The sequence below is a fragment of the Hemitrygon akajei genome, chromosome 16 (genome assembly GCF_048418815.1).
Source record: "Hemitrygon akajei chromosome 16, sHemAka1.3, whole genome shotgun sequence".
Lineage (NCBI taxonomy): Eukaryota > Metazoa > Chordata > Chondrichthyes > Myliobatiformes > Dasyatidae > Hemitrygon > Hemitrygon akajei.
Window position 1 is genome coordinate 94030940 of NC_133139.1, and position 17109 is coordinate 94048048.

General features: G+C 42.3%; 1 protein-coding gene across 1 annotated transcript in view; it reads left to right on the plus strand.

Moving 5' to 3' along the window:
• LOC140740300 (complement C3-like) overlaps window positions 1–17109 on the plus strand; it is a 250059-nt gene that overhangs the window by 44555 nt on the left and 188395 nt on the right. The window contains exon 9 of the mRNA XM_073069454.1: window positions 8891–9011. Coding sequence (XP_072925555.1) covers window positions 8891–9011 — 121 coding nt within the window. The remainder of the gene's footprint in view (window positions 1–8890; window positions 9012–17109) is intronic.

Consider the following 17109-nt stretch of genomic DNA (forward strand, 5'->3'; position numbering starts at 1 on the left):
ACATAGCTTTAAGGAAAGGGGAGGGAAGTTCAAGGGGGATATTAGAGGAAGGTTTATCACTCAGAGAGTGGTTGGTGCGTGGAATGCACTGCCTGAGTCAGTGGTGGAGGCAGATACACTAGTGAAGTTTAAGAGACTACTAGACCAGTATATGGAGGAATTTAATGTGGGGGGTTGTATGGGAGGCAGAGTTTGAGGGTCAGCACAATATTGTGGGCCAAAGGGCCTGTAATGTGCTGTACTATTCTATTAAAGGCTGTTGCATACTTTGTTTTATGGAGTCTTGGAAAAGCCTTGCCATTCAGGGATTCATCTTTGAGTCTCAACAAGTATACCACAGCTGTCACTAACTTCATTAAAATTGTGTGGATGAGTGTGCACCTATGAGAACTTACTGTACATATCCAAATCAAAAGCCATGGACAAACCAAGAGGTTCGTAGTCTGCTGAGGGCTAGAACTGTGTATTTAAGTCTGGCAATCCAGGTCTGTACAAGAAAACCCAGTATGACTTGTGGTGGGCTATCTTAAGAGCTAAGAAACAATTCCAAGTGAGGTTGGAGGCAATATCGCTTGCATGTCAAATCTGGCAAGGTTTGGAGGTTTACTTTTTACAAAGCGAAACCCAACATCAATAATGGCAGTGATGCTATGTCCTACGTGAGCTTAACTCTGTTTATGCTCACTTTGAGAGGGAGAATAAAACTATTATTCTGCAGCATCCGGTGACCCTGTGATCTCTGTCTCGGAGGCCAAAGTCAGACTGTCTTTCAAGAGGACAAACCCTCACAAGGTGATAGGCCATGACAGAGTACCTGGAAAGGCTCTAAAAACATGTGCCAACCAACTGGTGGCAGTGTTCAAAGACATTGTCATTCTCTGATGGTTACAGTTGGAAGTTTCCAACTGCTTCAAAAGGGCATCAATTATACCAGTGCCGAAGAAGAACAGGGTGAACTGTCTTAATGACTTTCATCCAGTAGCATTCACAGCTACAGTGATGAAGTGTTTTGAGAAGTTGGTTATGGCTAGAATCAACTCCTGCCGAAGTAAGGACCTGGACCCACTTCAATTTGCCCATTGCCAAAATAGGTCTATAGGCTCTCCATGTGGCCTTGGATCACCAGGTCAATGCAAATATTTATGTCAGGATGCTGCTTATTGATGTTCAATCCATCATTCCTACATTCCTGATCGAAAAGCCACAGAACATGGGCATCTGTCCCTCCCTCTGCAACTGGATCCTCGGCTTCCTAACTCAAAGACCACAGATTGTTTCTAATCAGTGCAGATTGGAAATAACATCTCCAACTTGCTGACAATTAACACTAATGCACTTCAAGGATGTGTGCTTAGCTCACTACTCTACTCCTATGACTGTGTGGCTAGGCACAGCTCAAACACCATTTTTAAATTTGATGATGATACAACCATTTAAGCCAGAATCACAGATAGTGATGAGAGCATGTACAGGAACAAGATATACCAGCTAGTTGAGTGGTGTCGCATCAACAACCTTGCACTCAATGGCAGTAAGACCAAAGAACTAATTGTGGACTTCAGGAAGGGCAAGACAAAGCAACACACAACAGTCCTCATAGAAGGATCAGAAGTGGAGAAAGGTAGCGATTTCAAGTTGCTGGGTGTCAATATCTCTGAGGACCTAACATGGATCCAACATGTTGATGAAACTATAAAAGTGGCAAGACAGTTCATTAGGAGTTTGAAGAGACTTAGAATGTCACCAAAACACTTGCATATTTCACCAGATGCTCTATGGAAAACATTCTAACTGGGCAAGTTACCATCTAGTATGGGGTGCTATTGCACATGAGTGAAGTAAACTGCAGAGAGCTGTAAAATTACCCAGCACCATCATGGGCACGAGCCTCTATAGGACATCTTCAAGGAGCATCAGGAAGTCAGCCTCCATCATTAAGGACCTCCATCACCGAGGACATGCCTCTTCTCATTGTTGCCATCAGGAAGGAGGTACAGAAGCCTAAAGGCACACACTCAATGATTCAGGAACAACTTCTTCCCCTCTGCCATCTGATTTCTAAATGGACATCGAACCCTTGAACACTACCTCACTACCTTTTTTTCATTTCTGATTTTGCTCTACTTATTTAATATAACTATTTAATATATGTATATACTTACTATAGTTCAGTTTTCTTTTTCTCTCTATCATGTTTTCCATTGTACTGTTGCCACAAAATTAACAACTTTCATGGCATTCTGATTCCATTCAGGACACAGTAATATAACTCAAGTCTTCACAATTCACCACCAAGATAGTACAGCTGAGTCTTTCAAAGGCAGAGGAGGTACGATCAATTCCTTCTTGTGTATAAATGTGGTGCTGCTGTCCCAGTCCTGCTCACTCAACTTGGAACATCTTGTGATCAAGTGCTGTTCATTTTATCTGCCATGGGAGATTTCTGTCATCATCTTGGTAGTGTTATACTTCCCACCTCAGGCCAGCATCAAACAGACTCTAGACGAACTGAGGGACGTAATCAACAGGCATGAAAGAGCGCACCCTAATGCCTTCCCCATAATTTTGAGGGATTTTAACCAGGTCATCTTGAACAAGTCTCTAAATTATTACCAACAAATCACGTGTAGTACTAGAGGAAACAAGACACTGGACCACTGTTATACTATGATCAAGAATGCCTACCATGCTGTTCTACATACATTCTTTGGAAAAACTGGCTGTACTTCTCTCCGAGTATAGGCAGAGACTGAAGACCACAGCACCAGTAATGAGGACCAAGAAAGAATGGCCAATGAGGCATGGGGCACTTACAGGACTGCTTTGAGCTGGTGGACTGAACTGTATTCAGGGTTTCATCCTTGAATCTGAATGAATACACCACAGCTGTCAATAACTTAACTAAAACCTGAGCAAATGAGTATGTGCATATGAGAACTTACTGAAAATACCCAAATCAAAAGCTGTGGATGAACCAGAAGTGTCAAAGTCTGCTGAAGGCTTGATCTGTGGCATTCATGTCCGGTGATCCAGAACTATACAAAAAGGTCAGGTACAACTTATGGAGGGCTATTTCAAGAACAAAAGAACAAGTCTGATTGAGGTTAGAGGCAGAACCAAGTGCACACCAGCTCTGGCAGGGTTTGCAGGCCATTACTTCCTACAAAGCGAAACCTACCATCATGAATAGCAGGGATGCTTCACTCCCAGATGAGTTCAAGGCTTTTTATGTACACATTGAAAAGGAGAATAAAATTACAGTTATGAGGATCCTTGCAGCCACTGGTGACCATGTGATCTCTGTCTTGGAGGCTGACATTAGATTGTCTTTCAAGAGGATGAACAATCACAAGGGGCCAGGCCCCAACAGAGAACCTGGTAGGGCTCTGAAAACCTGTGCCAACCAACTGGTGGGTGTGTTCAAAGATATCTTCACTCTCCCATTGTTACAGTTTGAAGTTCCCAACTGCTTCAAAAAGGCAACAATCTTGCTAGTGCTTAAGAAGAACAGAGTAAACTGCTTTAATGTCTATCAACCAGTAACACTCATATCTATGGTGATGAATCGCTTTGAGAGGTTGATTATGGCTAGAATCAACACCTGTCTGAGCGAGGACCTGGACCCACTGCAGTTTGCCTATCCCAGATAGGTCTACAGTGGATGTGATATCATTGGCTCTTTGTGTGGCCTTAGATCACCTGGACAATAGTAATATTTTTGTCAGGATGCTGTTTATTGACTACAGCTCAGTGTTAACACCATCATTCCTACAGTTCTGATTGAAAAGCTCTAGAACCTCAGCCTTTGTACCTCCCTCTGCAACTGGATCTTTGACTTCTTCACCAGAAGACCACAGTCTGTGAATCAGAAATAACTTCTCCACCTCTCTGATTGGCTCACCTCAAGGTTGTGAACTTAGTCCACTGCATTACTCCCTCTACACCCATAACTGTGTAGTTAGGCACGACTCAAACACCATCTGTAAATTTGCTAATGACACAACTATTGTTGGCAAAATCTCAAATGGTGATGAGTGGACATACAGGAGTAAGATACATCAGCTAGTTCAGTGGTATCGTAGCAACAACCTTTCACTCATTATCAGCAAGACCAAAGAACTGATTGTGGACTTCTGAAAGGGTAAGTTGAGTGAACATACACCAGTCCTCAAAGAGATCAGAACTGGAAATAGTGAAGAGCTTCAAGTTCCTGGGTGTCAACATCTCTGAGGATCTATCCTGAGCCCAACATATTGATGCAGATACAAAGAAGGCACAGAAAAGGCTACATTTTGTTAGGAGTTTGACGAGATTTGGTATGTCACCAAAGATTCTACAGATGTACCATGGAGAGCATTCTAAGTGGCTACATCAACATCCTGGGCATGAGCTTCCATAGCATCCAGGACACCTTCAAGAAACAATGCTTCAATAGGTTTCAATAAATACATTTAATGTCAGAGAAATGTATACAATATACATCCTGAAATTCTTTTTTCTTAACAGACATCCACAAAAACAGAAGTGCCCCAAAGAATGAATGACAGTTAAACGTTAGAACACCAAATTCCCCCCAATTCCCCCTCCCTCATACAAGCAGCAGCAAGACAACAACCCCGCCCCACCCCCACCAGCAAAAAAAGCATCAGCACCCTCCACAGAGCATTCAAGTGTGCAGCAAAGCATCAATAAAGACACAGACTTGCAGTACCCCAAAAGCAACTTGTTCACCTGGTAATTTGACATACCACAGGATCTTTTTCTCCTCCCAAGGGAAAAAGAGTTGTCCCTGTTTCACAGCAAGAGGGAAGACACAACAAGCAACTTGCTGATTTACAACGTTAAAAGTCTGTTGCGTCACCTTTTCTGTGCTCTGTGCCCAGACAGACATCACCAAAAACATGCACCTCTCTGGACACACAACATCTGGCAACTAGCCTGCTGCTCCCGATGTTCTTGTTCTCCCATGACGCTTCAGTCAAGGGCATCGGCCTAGAATCAGCCTATCTCCAGAGCCACAAAAACTCAGAATCCTAAAGGCACACTCGTCTTCCAGGCTGCGTCCTTGCGATATCAAAAAGCGGCCAGTCATGAGGTCCTGAGAGTGGGTCCCATTCCCGCGAAGAGCCGAAGTCAGAGTGTAACTCCAGGTCAGGGTCTTCAAAAGAATCCCCCACACCCTGAAAAGGGAAAAAAAATAGATATCAAAGATGGAAATAGAGCTGTTTCCAAAGATGCAAGCAAAGGAGTCGCTGGTTAGTGCCATCTCGACCTTGCTTCGCCTCCATCTCAGGAAGGTGGCATCCATCATTGAGGACCCCCATTACCCAGATCATGCCCACTCCTCATTGCTACCATCAGGAAGGAGGTACTGGAGTCTAAGGCACATACTCAACGATTCAGGAACAGCTTCTTCTCCTCTGCCATTAGATTTCTGAATGTGCATTGAAACCCTGAACATTACCTCACTATTTTTTGCACTATATATTTAATTTGGCAATTTTATGTGTATAATTACTGTAATTCAGTTTTTATTAATATGTATTGCAATCTAATGCTGTCACAGAAACAACAAATTTCATGATATATTCCAATTAAATTAAATTGGATTCTGAAAAATTAACTTGTTAGAATTAACAACTAAACAAAAGGCATAACAATCATTTCTGAAGCCACTGGCTATTTCATTGGGAAATGCAGCACTGCATTAATTTAGGCTTGTATTGGTGTTACCTCAGGTCAGAAAATTGGCCCAAATTCCTTGGCTTGACAAAGGTGGGTATTATTATTTATTTGATTAAATTCAAACACCTTCAATTTCTGTAATGAATGGTAATAGAAATAAATAATGTCAACACTTTCGAAACAAATTACTCTTTGCCTATTAGCCTGTTCTAACTTATAACTCCACTCCCTCTGACTCCTACACCCCAACATCTATGAATTATTCAATAACATAATTATCAAGCTTTTCCCTGTACCTAATTATATACCTAATAAAGTGGTCCTTGAATGTATGTTCGAAGTTCAAAATACATTTATTATTAAAGTATGTATGCAGCATACAACCCTGAGATTCCCCTTCCCACAGACAGCCACAAAAGAAAGAAGCACTATAGAAACAGAGAAAACCTAAAGCACAATACAGGCCCTTCGACCCACAAAGTTGTGCCGAACATGTCCTTACCTTAGAAATTACAAGGCTTACCCATAGCCCTCTATTTTTCTAAGCTCACTGTACCTATCCAAAAGTCTCTTAAAAGACCCTATCATATCTGCCTCCACCACTGTTGCCGGCAGCCCATTCCACGCACTCACCACTCTCTGAGTAAAAAACTTACCCCTGACATCTCCTCTGTACCTACTCCCCAGCACCTTAAACCTGTGTCCTCTTGTAGCAACCATTTCAGCCCTGGGAAAAAGCCTCTGACTATCCACACGATCAATGCCTCTCATCATCTTATACACCTCTATCAGGTCACCTCTTATCCTCCATCGCTCCAAGGAGAAAAGGTCGAGTTTACTCAACGTGTTTTCATAAAGCATGCTCCCCAATCCAGGCAATATCCATGTAAATCTCCTCTGCACCCTTTCTATGGTTTTCACATCCTTCCTGTAGTGAGGCAACCAGAACTGAGCACAGTACTCCAAGTGGGATCTGACCAGGATCCTATATAGCTGCAACATTACCTCTCTGCTCCTAAATTCAATTCCATGATTGATGAAGGCCAATACACTGTACACCTTTTTAACCACACAGTCAACCCTCGCAGCTGCTTTGAGTGTCCTGTGGACTCGGACCCCAAGATCCCTCTGATCCTCCACACTGCCAAGAGTCTTACCATTAATACTATATTCTGCCATCATATTTGACCTATCAAAATGAACCACTTCACACTTAATCTGGGTTGAACACCATCTGCCACTTCTCAGCCCAGTTTTGCATTCTATTAATGTCCCGCTGTAACTTCTGACAGCCCTCCACACTATCCACAACACCTCCAACCTTTGTGTCATCAGCAAACTTACTAACCCATTCCTCCACTTCTTCATCCAGGTCATTTATAAAAATCACGATGAGTAGGGGTTGCAGAACAGTTCCCTGAGGCACTCCACTGGTGACCAACCTTCATGCAGAATATGACCTGTCGACAGCCAGTCTTTGCTTTCTGTGGGCAAGCCAGTTCTGGATCCACAAAGCAATGTCCCCTTGGATCCCATGCCTCCTTAGTTTCTCAATAAGCCTTGGATGGGGTACCTTATCAAATGCCTTACTGAAATCCATATATATGGCATCCACTGCTCTTCCTTCATCAATGTGTTTAGTCACATCCTCAAAAAATTCAATCAGGCTCGTAAGGCATGACCTGTCCTTGACAAAACCATGGAATCAATTTAAAGAAAACACCAAACACCCAATGCACAAAAAAGAACAAATCACGCAAACAGCAAAAAACACAACATATAAAACATCACACCGCAGAATCTTTGAAACACCCTAGAAATATTCAGTTTAATTCAATTTAGTTTTGTGCCTTTCATTGACTGCAAGCCACAAAGCCAGTCTGCCTGAATCAAAATTGCACGAAACAGCAATAAAAAAAGGCACAACCAGAACCACATATAGCATGAATGCAGAGCCCAATCCACAAATCACATTGATTAAACCTTGTCCGAGACCCAAGACTCCAGCACATCCTCCGGCAGCTTTGAGCGAGAGGGAGAGAAAGCCAGGTCAAATGCTGGCACTTTCTTCCAGGTGTAGCAAACCAGAGCAAGAGTGAGAGATCAGTTAAAAGCAGGTACCTTCCTCTGCAGCAGTGAGTGAGAGGGAGAGAGAAACCTGTCAAACACAGACAGAAGGTGCTGAACTCCTTCTCACCATGTTGATTTCCATTGGGGTTGTGCTTTAATTGGTGAGAAATGGAATCTCATGCCCTGTCTCCAGGCTTCTTGGCTTCCAGGCTGCACACTCCACTTGAAACCTCCCTGACCTCCCTTGGAGACATCAAAGTGCCAGATCAATCAATAAGCCCAAAAACACACCATCAAAATGTAAGTGACAGGTTCCAATTGCATGCAGTTTAGTAGCAGAATCATATTTGGAAGATGAAGAACTAGGGTGGCACCTTTTGGCATGTGGTTCATTGGTGCAATCTTCTTCAGATGATGTTCATGGTCTTCTGCTGCTGTTGCCCACCCACCTCAAGGTTCAACTTGCTGTACATTCAGAGATGCTCTTCCACACACCACTGTTATAACAGGCAGCTGTTTGAGTTACTGTTGCTGTCTGTCAATTTGAACAATCTGGCCATTCTCCTCAGCACTCTTTCATTAACAAGGCATTTTCTCCCACAGAACAGCCATCACTAGATTTTTTTTTTGGGTTTTTTTTTGTCACATTCTCTGTAAACACTAGACTGATGTGCAGGAAAACACCAGATCGATAGTTTCTGGGATACTCTTGACCACATTTACATTCTTTCATGTATTGAGTTGTTGTCACATGACTGGTTGATTAGATATTTGCATTAATGAGCTGGTGTACAAGAGTACCTAATGAAGTGGCCACTGAGTGTTGTTTCATTCATATAAAATATAAAAGCTCAAGTAGTTTTAAGTGTTTTAATTTAAGTATTTTTGCAGTGAATTCTTCAGTTACTTCTGATTTTATATAAAAATACAACACAAAATACAGATTATAACAAAAGATGCAGTGAAACATAATATCAATGAGAAAAGTGGAATTATATGTTAGGAGAGAGAGGATATAAGAGATGGATATATTTCTGTATATTTGCATGTATATTTTCTTAAAAGAATTTACCATTAGCATCACCACAGAAAATCAGATGCAATATCAGAAACTCTCTAAACCCTTTACTTGCAGATTACAAATGGCCATGGAGCAGCTAAGCTGACTAGAGACCAGTTGACTAAGAGTTTTGATGACATTAACTCACTGGTTGGGAGTTCAATCTATGTCACTGCAAGTGTTATTACACATACAGGTGAGTATTTCTCTTAATGCATTTTAAAAAACAATGTCACAATGGTTATGTTCTGTTATAACAGCATTGTAGATCTTGTTGTAGTTTTTAATTTTATTGCTGGTTATACATATATTAAATATCTTTGACATTGCATAATGTGGTTGGGTCTCCCTTCATGTTATCAGCTTAAGCTAGTCAGAATCATCTAGATAAGTAAAAGATTTAAATGAGTGAGTGATACACATGGCTACTCACATTTGTGCTGTATAGGAGTATTTGTATTGCAGATGAATAAAGTCCAATTTCCATTCATTGTAACCTATTAAACTGTTCACATTCACAAGTCTAGATTGTGAGATATTTCTTGTTGGAACAGTTCAGGAACTTTAAATTTTCTTTTTTGTCCTGGCAAAAGAGACACCAGATATCTATCAAAATATTCAATGGAATTACATAATTAATGTGTGTACGACATTAAACTATTAAATAATCCTACTTCCAAGGTACAACCTCTACTGTCTTCAGGTATGAAAATGGCAGGTTCATAAAAATGAGATAATCTGAAATGAGCACTGAAATACAGCTTGTTCACAGTTAATGAAGGTTTGAAATTCCTAAAAGACTAATTATTATGTCAAGATTTGTTTGCAGGAAGTACAGTATCTATAAGGTTGCAATGAATCAAAAACAGACTGCACTCGTTCTGACAAACTGAAATGTGTAAATTGAAATATATAAACCATTTTTTGAATGGTCATTGGTGCCCCCTTTTATATAGCTTGTTTAATTAACCTTCTTCTCGTAGCTTGGAACAGTCGGGGCGAAGAGCCTGTTTCCATGCTGTATGACTCTACAACTTTTTCTCAGTAACCAATCAAAAATGCTGTTAGGTGTTACTGTTCTTCATGAATCTTTGTTTAAAATTTAATTTGCAACTGAGTTCAACAGCCTTATTGTAACAAATATATCTTTAGTTAAGCAATAAATTAAATTCAATACTTTCTTGGTAGGCAAATTTTAAGTAAATAGATAGCTAGAAGAGTTCAGCAGATAGCATCACTGGAGACAAAGGGATGGCTGATAATTCCAGACCCAGTATCAGGTTTATTAAGTAAATATTTATTAACTGAGGCAAGCTGGATATCAGCCATTGCTTTATTGATGCTGGTCTAATTCTGGAATCAGGACCTGATTAAGGTCTTGGATCGAAACTTCAACACTTTGTTCCTTACCATAGATGTTGCCTAACCTGCTGAGTTTCTCCAGTATTTTGTATGTGTTACTTTGGATTTTCAGCATCAGCAGGAAGGCTTGTGTTCATAATTAGGCGAGTATTGATAAAGGAATAGCTGATATACAGCTCCCCCAGTGAATAAAAAATAGAGTTAAATGGCATAAATGTACTATAAATTACAAATTCAATAAGTCATGCAATAAAAGGAATAATGTGGTAGTGTTCATGGGTTCATGGACAGTTCAGAAATCTGGTAACAGAAGGGAAGAAACTATTCCTGAATAGCTGAGTGTGGGTCTTCAGGCTCCTATATCTCTTCCCCAACTGTAGTAATGAGAATGAAGCCTGTGGTTAATAATGGAAACTGCCTTCTTGAGGCACCACCTCTTCACAACCTTCACCCCATAGGACATGATAGTTCTGGAAGGCAGCATAGTAGCATCTTCTCAAGAGTATTTGCTGAATAAAAAGGCATAGTATAACTGTTTTATGATTTTTATGTTGTGAATTGTACTCTTTAAATCTGTATTTTTTTTCTCTTTGTGGAACCTGCTCATCAGCAGCCAGTCATGCTGTCATTATCTACACATGGATGAGAGGACATCTCTAATGATGATAGGATGAGCGAGCTAGGGTTTTTCTCTTTGGAGCAAAGGAGGATGAGAGGAGACTTGATAGAGGTGTACAGGAGAATAAGAGGCATAGAGCAAGGAGTGGACAGCCAGGTACTTTTTCCCAGGACAGAAATGACTAATACAATGGGGCATAATTTTAAGGTGATTGGAGAACATTAGAGGGAGAATGTTAGAGATACATTTCTTATACATAAAGTAGTGGGTGTATGGAACACCATGCCAGGTGTGGTGGTAGAGCCTGATACATTAGGGACAGTTAAGAACCTCTTAGATTGGTAAATGAATGAAAGAACAATGGAGAGCTCTGTGGAATGGGAGGGTTGGATTGATCTTAGAGTAGACTAAAAGGTCGACACAACATTGTGCTATACTGTTTAATGTCCTATATTCTATTAAAATTCTAAAATCCACTCTGGACCCCATACTAAAACTTGCACACTCATCATGGACTATGAGGAATAATGATAAGTCTTGTAGAGCATTCTGACGCTTAGAAAAGTTGTCTCTTGTTACTGGTCCAGATGCAGAACTACAGTGTTTAGACCTACAGAAGCAAAACAGCAGAGATTCTGTAAATAAAGTGGAAGTAGTAGAAATGCTTAGTTGATCAGGTGGAATCAGTGACAAATGGAACTGTGATGAGAGACCTAGCGATCATGGTTAGGACCCAATTGCAGGAGTATCTGAGACTAGAGTTGAGACAGGATACAAGATTGAAACGAGAACAGGGTTTGAAACTAGCTGCTAGAGGAGAATTCAAAGTTGATGATTAAGCACCAAGCCTCAGTACAGGTGCTCTTCAAATATTAAAATCCTGGTACCAAAACATGGCTGCCAATTAGCAGGGAGGACCTGAATCTTTAAAGGGGCCACACCAGCTATACATATTCCAGAGAGCTGGAGCATCTAAACCCCAGAAGTTGACATGGTCGGGTGCATATTGTAACAGGACTCGCTCCCCAGTGTCTGACTCCTGATGACCCTGGCTGTTCGAAAAGGCAATGATTGTAGCCATGGATGACAGCCGGATCCAAGATGCCAGATCAGCGCCATTCTTCGGGTCAAAATCCTTCCCAGTCCACGAGAAACTGCCAAACACCGCAAACAGTTCATGAATCCAGAACTCTTTTTCCAGTGAAGACCTGTTCCTCATCAACAAACCTGGGTGGCAGTTGGACTAAAGGACTGGTGCCTAAAGGTTTTAATTTAGAAACGTGAAAAATGAGATTGACCTCAAGGGTCTTGGGGAGCTGCAAGGTGGAAGGCACTGGGTTTACTTTCTTGAGAACATTGAAGGGTCCAATGAACCTGGGTACCAATTTCCTAGACTCCACCTGCAACAGCAAATCCTGAATAGACAGCCAGACCCATTGCCAAGGCTGTAAAGCTGATCTATGTTTTTTCTTGCGGTTAGCTTTCATTTGAGCCTTTCTCGGTAGAGACCAACAAAATCTCCCTTGCCCTAGTCTACTTTTCTTTGCAGTGTTGGATGAGATCTCTGGCCTTAGGAGCCCCAAACTTGGCCTGCTGCTCAGTTCCGAGTGGTGGGGAATACCAAAATTGATATTCGAACAGGGACTTCACATGTGCAGAATGCTGTATCTCCAATCAGAACGCCCTCCAAAAACATGACACAAGTTATAGACCCTGATCTGACACAATATTCACCAGAAATCAGTGGATCCTGTAGATTGCCCTGTAGGACAATCTCATCATCTCCACTGCTGACGGTAGTTTGTCCAACACAATGAATTTGCAGGCTTTCGAAAACCGACCTGCAATTATCATGATGATGGTCTTCCCCTTGGAAGGTGGAGACCCCTGACTAAGTCCATGGACATGTGAGCCCATGGTCTGTGCAGAACAGGTTGAAGGTGAAAGAACCCTTGAGGTTGGTTATGGGTTCCCTTGTTCCAGATGCATACCTCGTATGGCAGCACATATTGTCAGACCTCTTTAGCAGCTCCTGGGCACCAGTATCTCCTCTTAATGAACCTGAAGGGTTTTGGCAACTTCTGGGTGAGTAGTCATTCTAGATATGTGTCCCTATTGAAGTACCTCAGACCTGACAGAACTTGAAACAGACAACCTGGAGGCCATTCTTGGGAATCCCTCCTTCTACCTGGGCTTTGTGAACATGTGTTGATTCGCCAGCAAATATAAGCCAGGGTTTGTGGTCTGTCCATACAATAAAAGGGTTCTTGGCCCCCTTAAGCCAGTGCCAACTTGACTGCGAGCAACTCTATATTTCCCTTCTCATAGTTCACCTCTGTCAGGGATAGCCACTTGAAGAAAAATACACACAGTTGCAGTTTATTGTACAAAGTTGTCCATTGAGGCAACACTGTACTGACTCTGGCATCCGAGGCATTCTCCTCCATGATGGAAGGAAGAAGGGAAGGTCCAGGTTAGGTGAAATCAAAATACGAGCTGTTGTGAACCACTGTTTAAGTTCTGCAAATGCAGAGTCTGCTTCGGTAGTCCAAACAAAAGGGCCTGCAGATCTCTTATTGCTGTCAACAGAGCCACCACTGTGCAGAAGTTCTTGATGAACTTTCTGTAAAAGTTGGCAAATCCCAGGAATCATTGGATTTGTTTCACATTGGAAGGTTGTGGCCAATCAAAAACATTCCCTCTTGCAAAGACTTGACCATGCAATGATTTTTCCTTGCTTCCAGTTCATAGAAGGGTTATGCTCGAGGATCAGGGATATGTGAGAATAATCAATGATATGGAAACAAATGTTCTCCACGTGTTTCCCTATCCTCATTTTCAAAACCGATATCTGCTGCAGGATCTGCCTAGACCCAAGAGGAGGACCATCCAGGACAGTTGTGGGCATGGGCTGACTCAACTCTTGTGTGGTATGTTGAGCCAACAGGCAGACCCCAAGTCCAGGAAGTTATCAGCTGCCCCAAATTTCACAGAGGCATTCACCTCTCACTGGGTCTTCCCCAGGAGATCCCTGTCTTCAGCATGACACCAGAATCAGTGGAGTTGGGAGTATTGGCTGCTACCTTCACTATCCTCCTGACACTGGACAGTCTTAACAGTCTTAGATGGTTGCAGGTTCAGACTTTTGGCACGCAGGTGACCTGCTTCCCTGCAGTAATAGCAGCAACCTTGACTCCGATACCAGGACTTCTCATTGGTGGAGAGTCTTTTGCAGCCAATTTGACAATAGACAATAGACAATAGGTGCAGGAGTAGGCCATTTGGCCCTTCAAGCCAGCACTGCCATTCAATGTGATCATGGCTGACCATCCACAATCAGTACCCCATTCCTGCCTTTTCCCCATATCTCTTGACTCTGCTATCTTTAAGAGCTCTATCTAACTCTTTTTTGAAATCATCCAGAGATTTGACCTCCACTGCCTTCTGAGCAGAGCATTCCATAGATCCACAACTCTCTGGGTGAAGAAGTTTTTCCTCAACTCTGTTCTAAATGGCCTACCCCTTATTCTTAAACTGTGGCCTCTGGCTCTGGACTCCCCCAACATCGGGAATATGCTTCCTGCCTCTAGCGTGTCCAATCCCTTAATAATCTTCTATGTTTCAATCAGATCCCCTCTCATCCTTCTAAATTCCAGTGTATACAAGCCCAGTCGCTCCAATCTTTCAACATATGACAGTCCCACCATCCTGGGAATTAACCTCGTGAGGCTATGCTGCACTCCCTCAATAGCAAGAATGTCCTTCCTCAAATTTGGAGACCAAAACTGAACACAATACTCCAGGTGTGGTCTCACCAGGGCCCTGTACAACTGCAGAAGGACCTCTTTGCTCCTATACTCAACTCCCCTTGTTATGAAGGCCAACATGCCATTAGCTTTCTTCACTGCCTGCTGTACCTACATGCTTACTTTCAGTGACTGATGAACAAGGACACCTAGATCTCATTGTACTTCCCCTTTTCCTAACTTGACACCATTCAGATAGTAATCTGCCTTCCTGTTCTTGCCACCAAAGTGGACAACCTCACATTCATCCACATTAAACTGCACCTGCCATGCATCTGCCCACTCACCCAACCTGTTCATGTCACCCTGCATTCTCCTAATATCCTCCTCATATTTCATACTGCCACCCAGCTTTGTGTCATCTGCAAATTTGCTAATGTTACTTTTAATCCCATTATCTAAATTATTAATGTATATTGTAAATAGCTGCAGTGCCAGCACCAAGCCTTGCAGTACCCCACTAGTCACTGCCTGCCATTCTGAATAGAACCCGTTAATCCCTACTCTTTGTTTCCTCTCTGCCAACCAATTTTCTATCCATGTCACTACCCTACCCCCAATACCATGTGCTCTAACTTTGCCCATTAATCTCCTATGTGGGACCTTATCAAAGGATTTCTGAAAGTCCAGGTACACTACATCCTCTGGCTCTCCCTTGTCCATCTTCATAGTTACATCCTCAAAAAATTCCAGAAGATTAGTCAAGCATGATTTACCCTTCGTAAATCCATGCTGACTTGGACCGATCCTGTTACTGCTATCCAAATGTGCTGCTATTTCATCTTTTATAATTGACTCCAGCATCTTCCCCACCACTGATTAAGACGCCTCACGTCTTAATAAGCTGATAAGGAAGGCGGGCTCTGTCGTGGGCAAAGTACTGGAGAGTTTAACATCGGTAGCTGAGCGAAGGGCGCTGAGTAGGCTACGGTCAATTATGGAAAACCCTGAACATCCTCTACATAGCACCATCCAGAGACAGAGAAGCAGTTTCAGCGACAGGTTACTGTCGATGCAATGCTCCTCAGACAGGATGAAGAGGTCAATACTCCCCAATGCCATTAGGCTTTACAATTCAACTGCCAGGACTTAAGAACTTTTTTTTTTAAAGCTATTATCAATGCTTTTTGAGTTAGTGATTTAGATGCATATCATATTATTACTGAGTTAAGTATTGTATGTAATGAGTTTTTGCTACAACAAGTGTATGGGACATCGGAAAAAATATTGAATTTCCCCATGGGGATGAATAAAGTATCTATCTATCTATCTATCTATCTATCTATCAGGCTAACTGGTCTATAATTCCCTGTTTTCTCTCTCCCTCCTTTCTTAAAAAGTGGGATAACATTAGCTTCCCTCCAATCCTCAGGAACTGATCCTGAATCTATAGAACATTGGAAAATGATTACCAATGCATCCACGATTTCTAGAGGCACCTCGTTAAGTACCCTGGGATGCAGACCATCAAGCCCAGGGGATTTATCAGCCTTCAGTCCCATCAGTCTACCCAACACCACTTGCTGCCTAATGTGTATTTCCTTCAGTTCCTCCATTACCCTAGGTCCTCTGGCCTCTATTACATCTGGGAGATTGTCTGTGTCTTCCCCAGTTGTTACGTATCCCGTAACTGGATCACTTACCAGCAAAGATAGAGAGGTCCACTGAAGTCTGATGGTACCATTTTTAAACGTTTTTATTCATAAAGGGGTACAAAAGGAAGGTTAATACAAACATTCAGATACCATAAGTCGTCAATACTCAATCTAAAGCGCAGGTATAGTAATGATCAATCAGAAATAAGCTCTATCGCTGTCTAGGGGATAATATCTTGTCCATTTGGAAAAATATAACAGTCATTCAAAAGTCGGCAGGCTTCAGCCTTTTGGGAACCGCTGAGTTTCCCGTGTTGGAGAGAGAGAGAAAGAGAGAGATTGGTGAGAAAAGGAACACTTGCCCAGGTCCTTACGAAGCAAAGCCGTGGAATCAGGAGAGCAGGCTTCCCTGTTGTTAGTTAAAAGCGATTGACCGTGATTCCAGCCACAGACTCCCGATTCGGAATCTAACGCACGTGGCTTCCTTCAAAATGGCTTCCCGCTATGACGGGATCGCTATCGTGTCTCCTTGGTGCGTCTAAAGAGGTCGTCCCCCCCAGACCCTCCTTTATACTTCCTCACGGGATCGCAGGTGTCAATCTCTCTTTCAACCAGCCCACTTTGCCCGAGGGCTTTACACGTGGTCTTCATGAGACAATGGTCAGGGTCCCTTTATTCTGCATCCCGGACGTGGTATTCAGCACGTCTCCCTCTCTCTCCCATTTCCTGTGTCTATTCAGCACGTCTCTCTCTCTCTTGGGTCATTGACCCCCCCCCCTTCACTAGGGCTCTTGCGCTTCTCGCAAAGGAGGGGGCTGGTATCATAACACAGTAAAGACAAATCCAAAGTACCTGTTCAACTTGTCTGCCATTTCCTTGTTCCCCATAATAAATTCACCCATTTCTACCTTC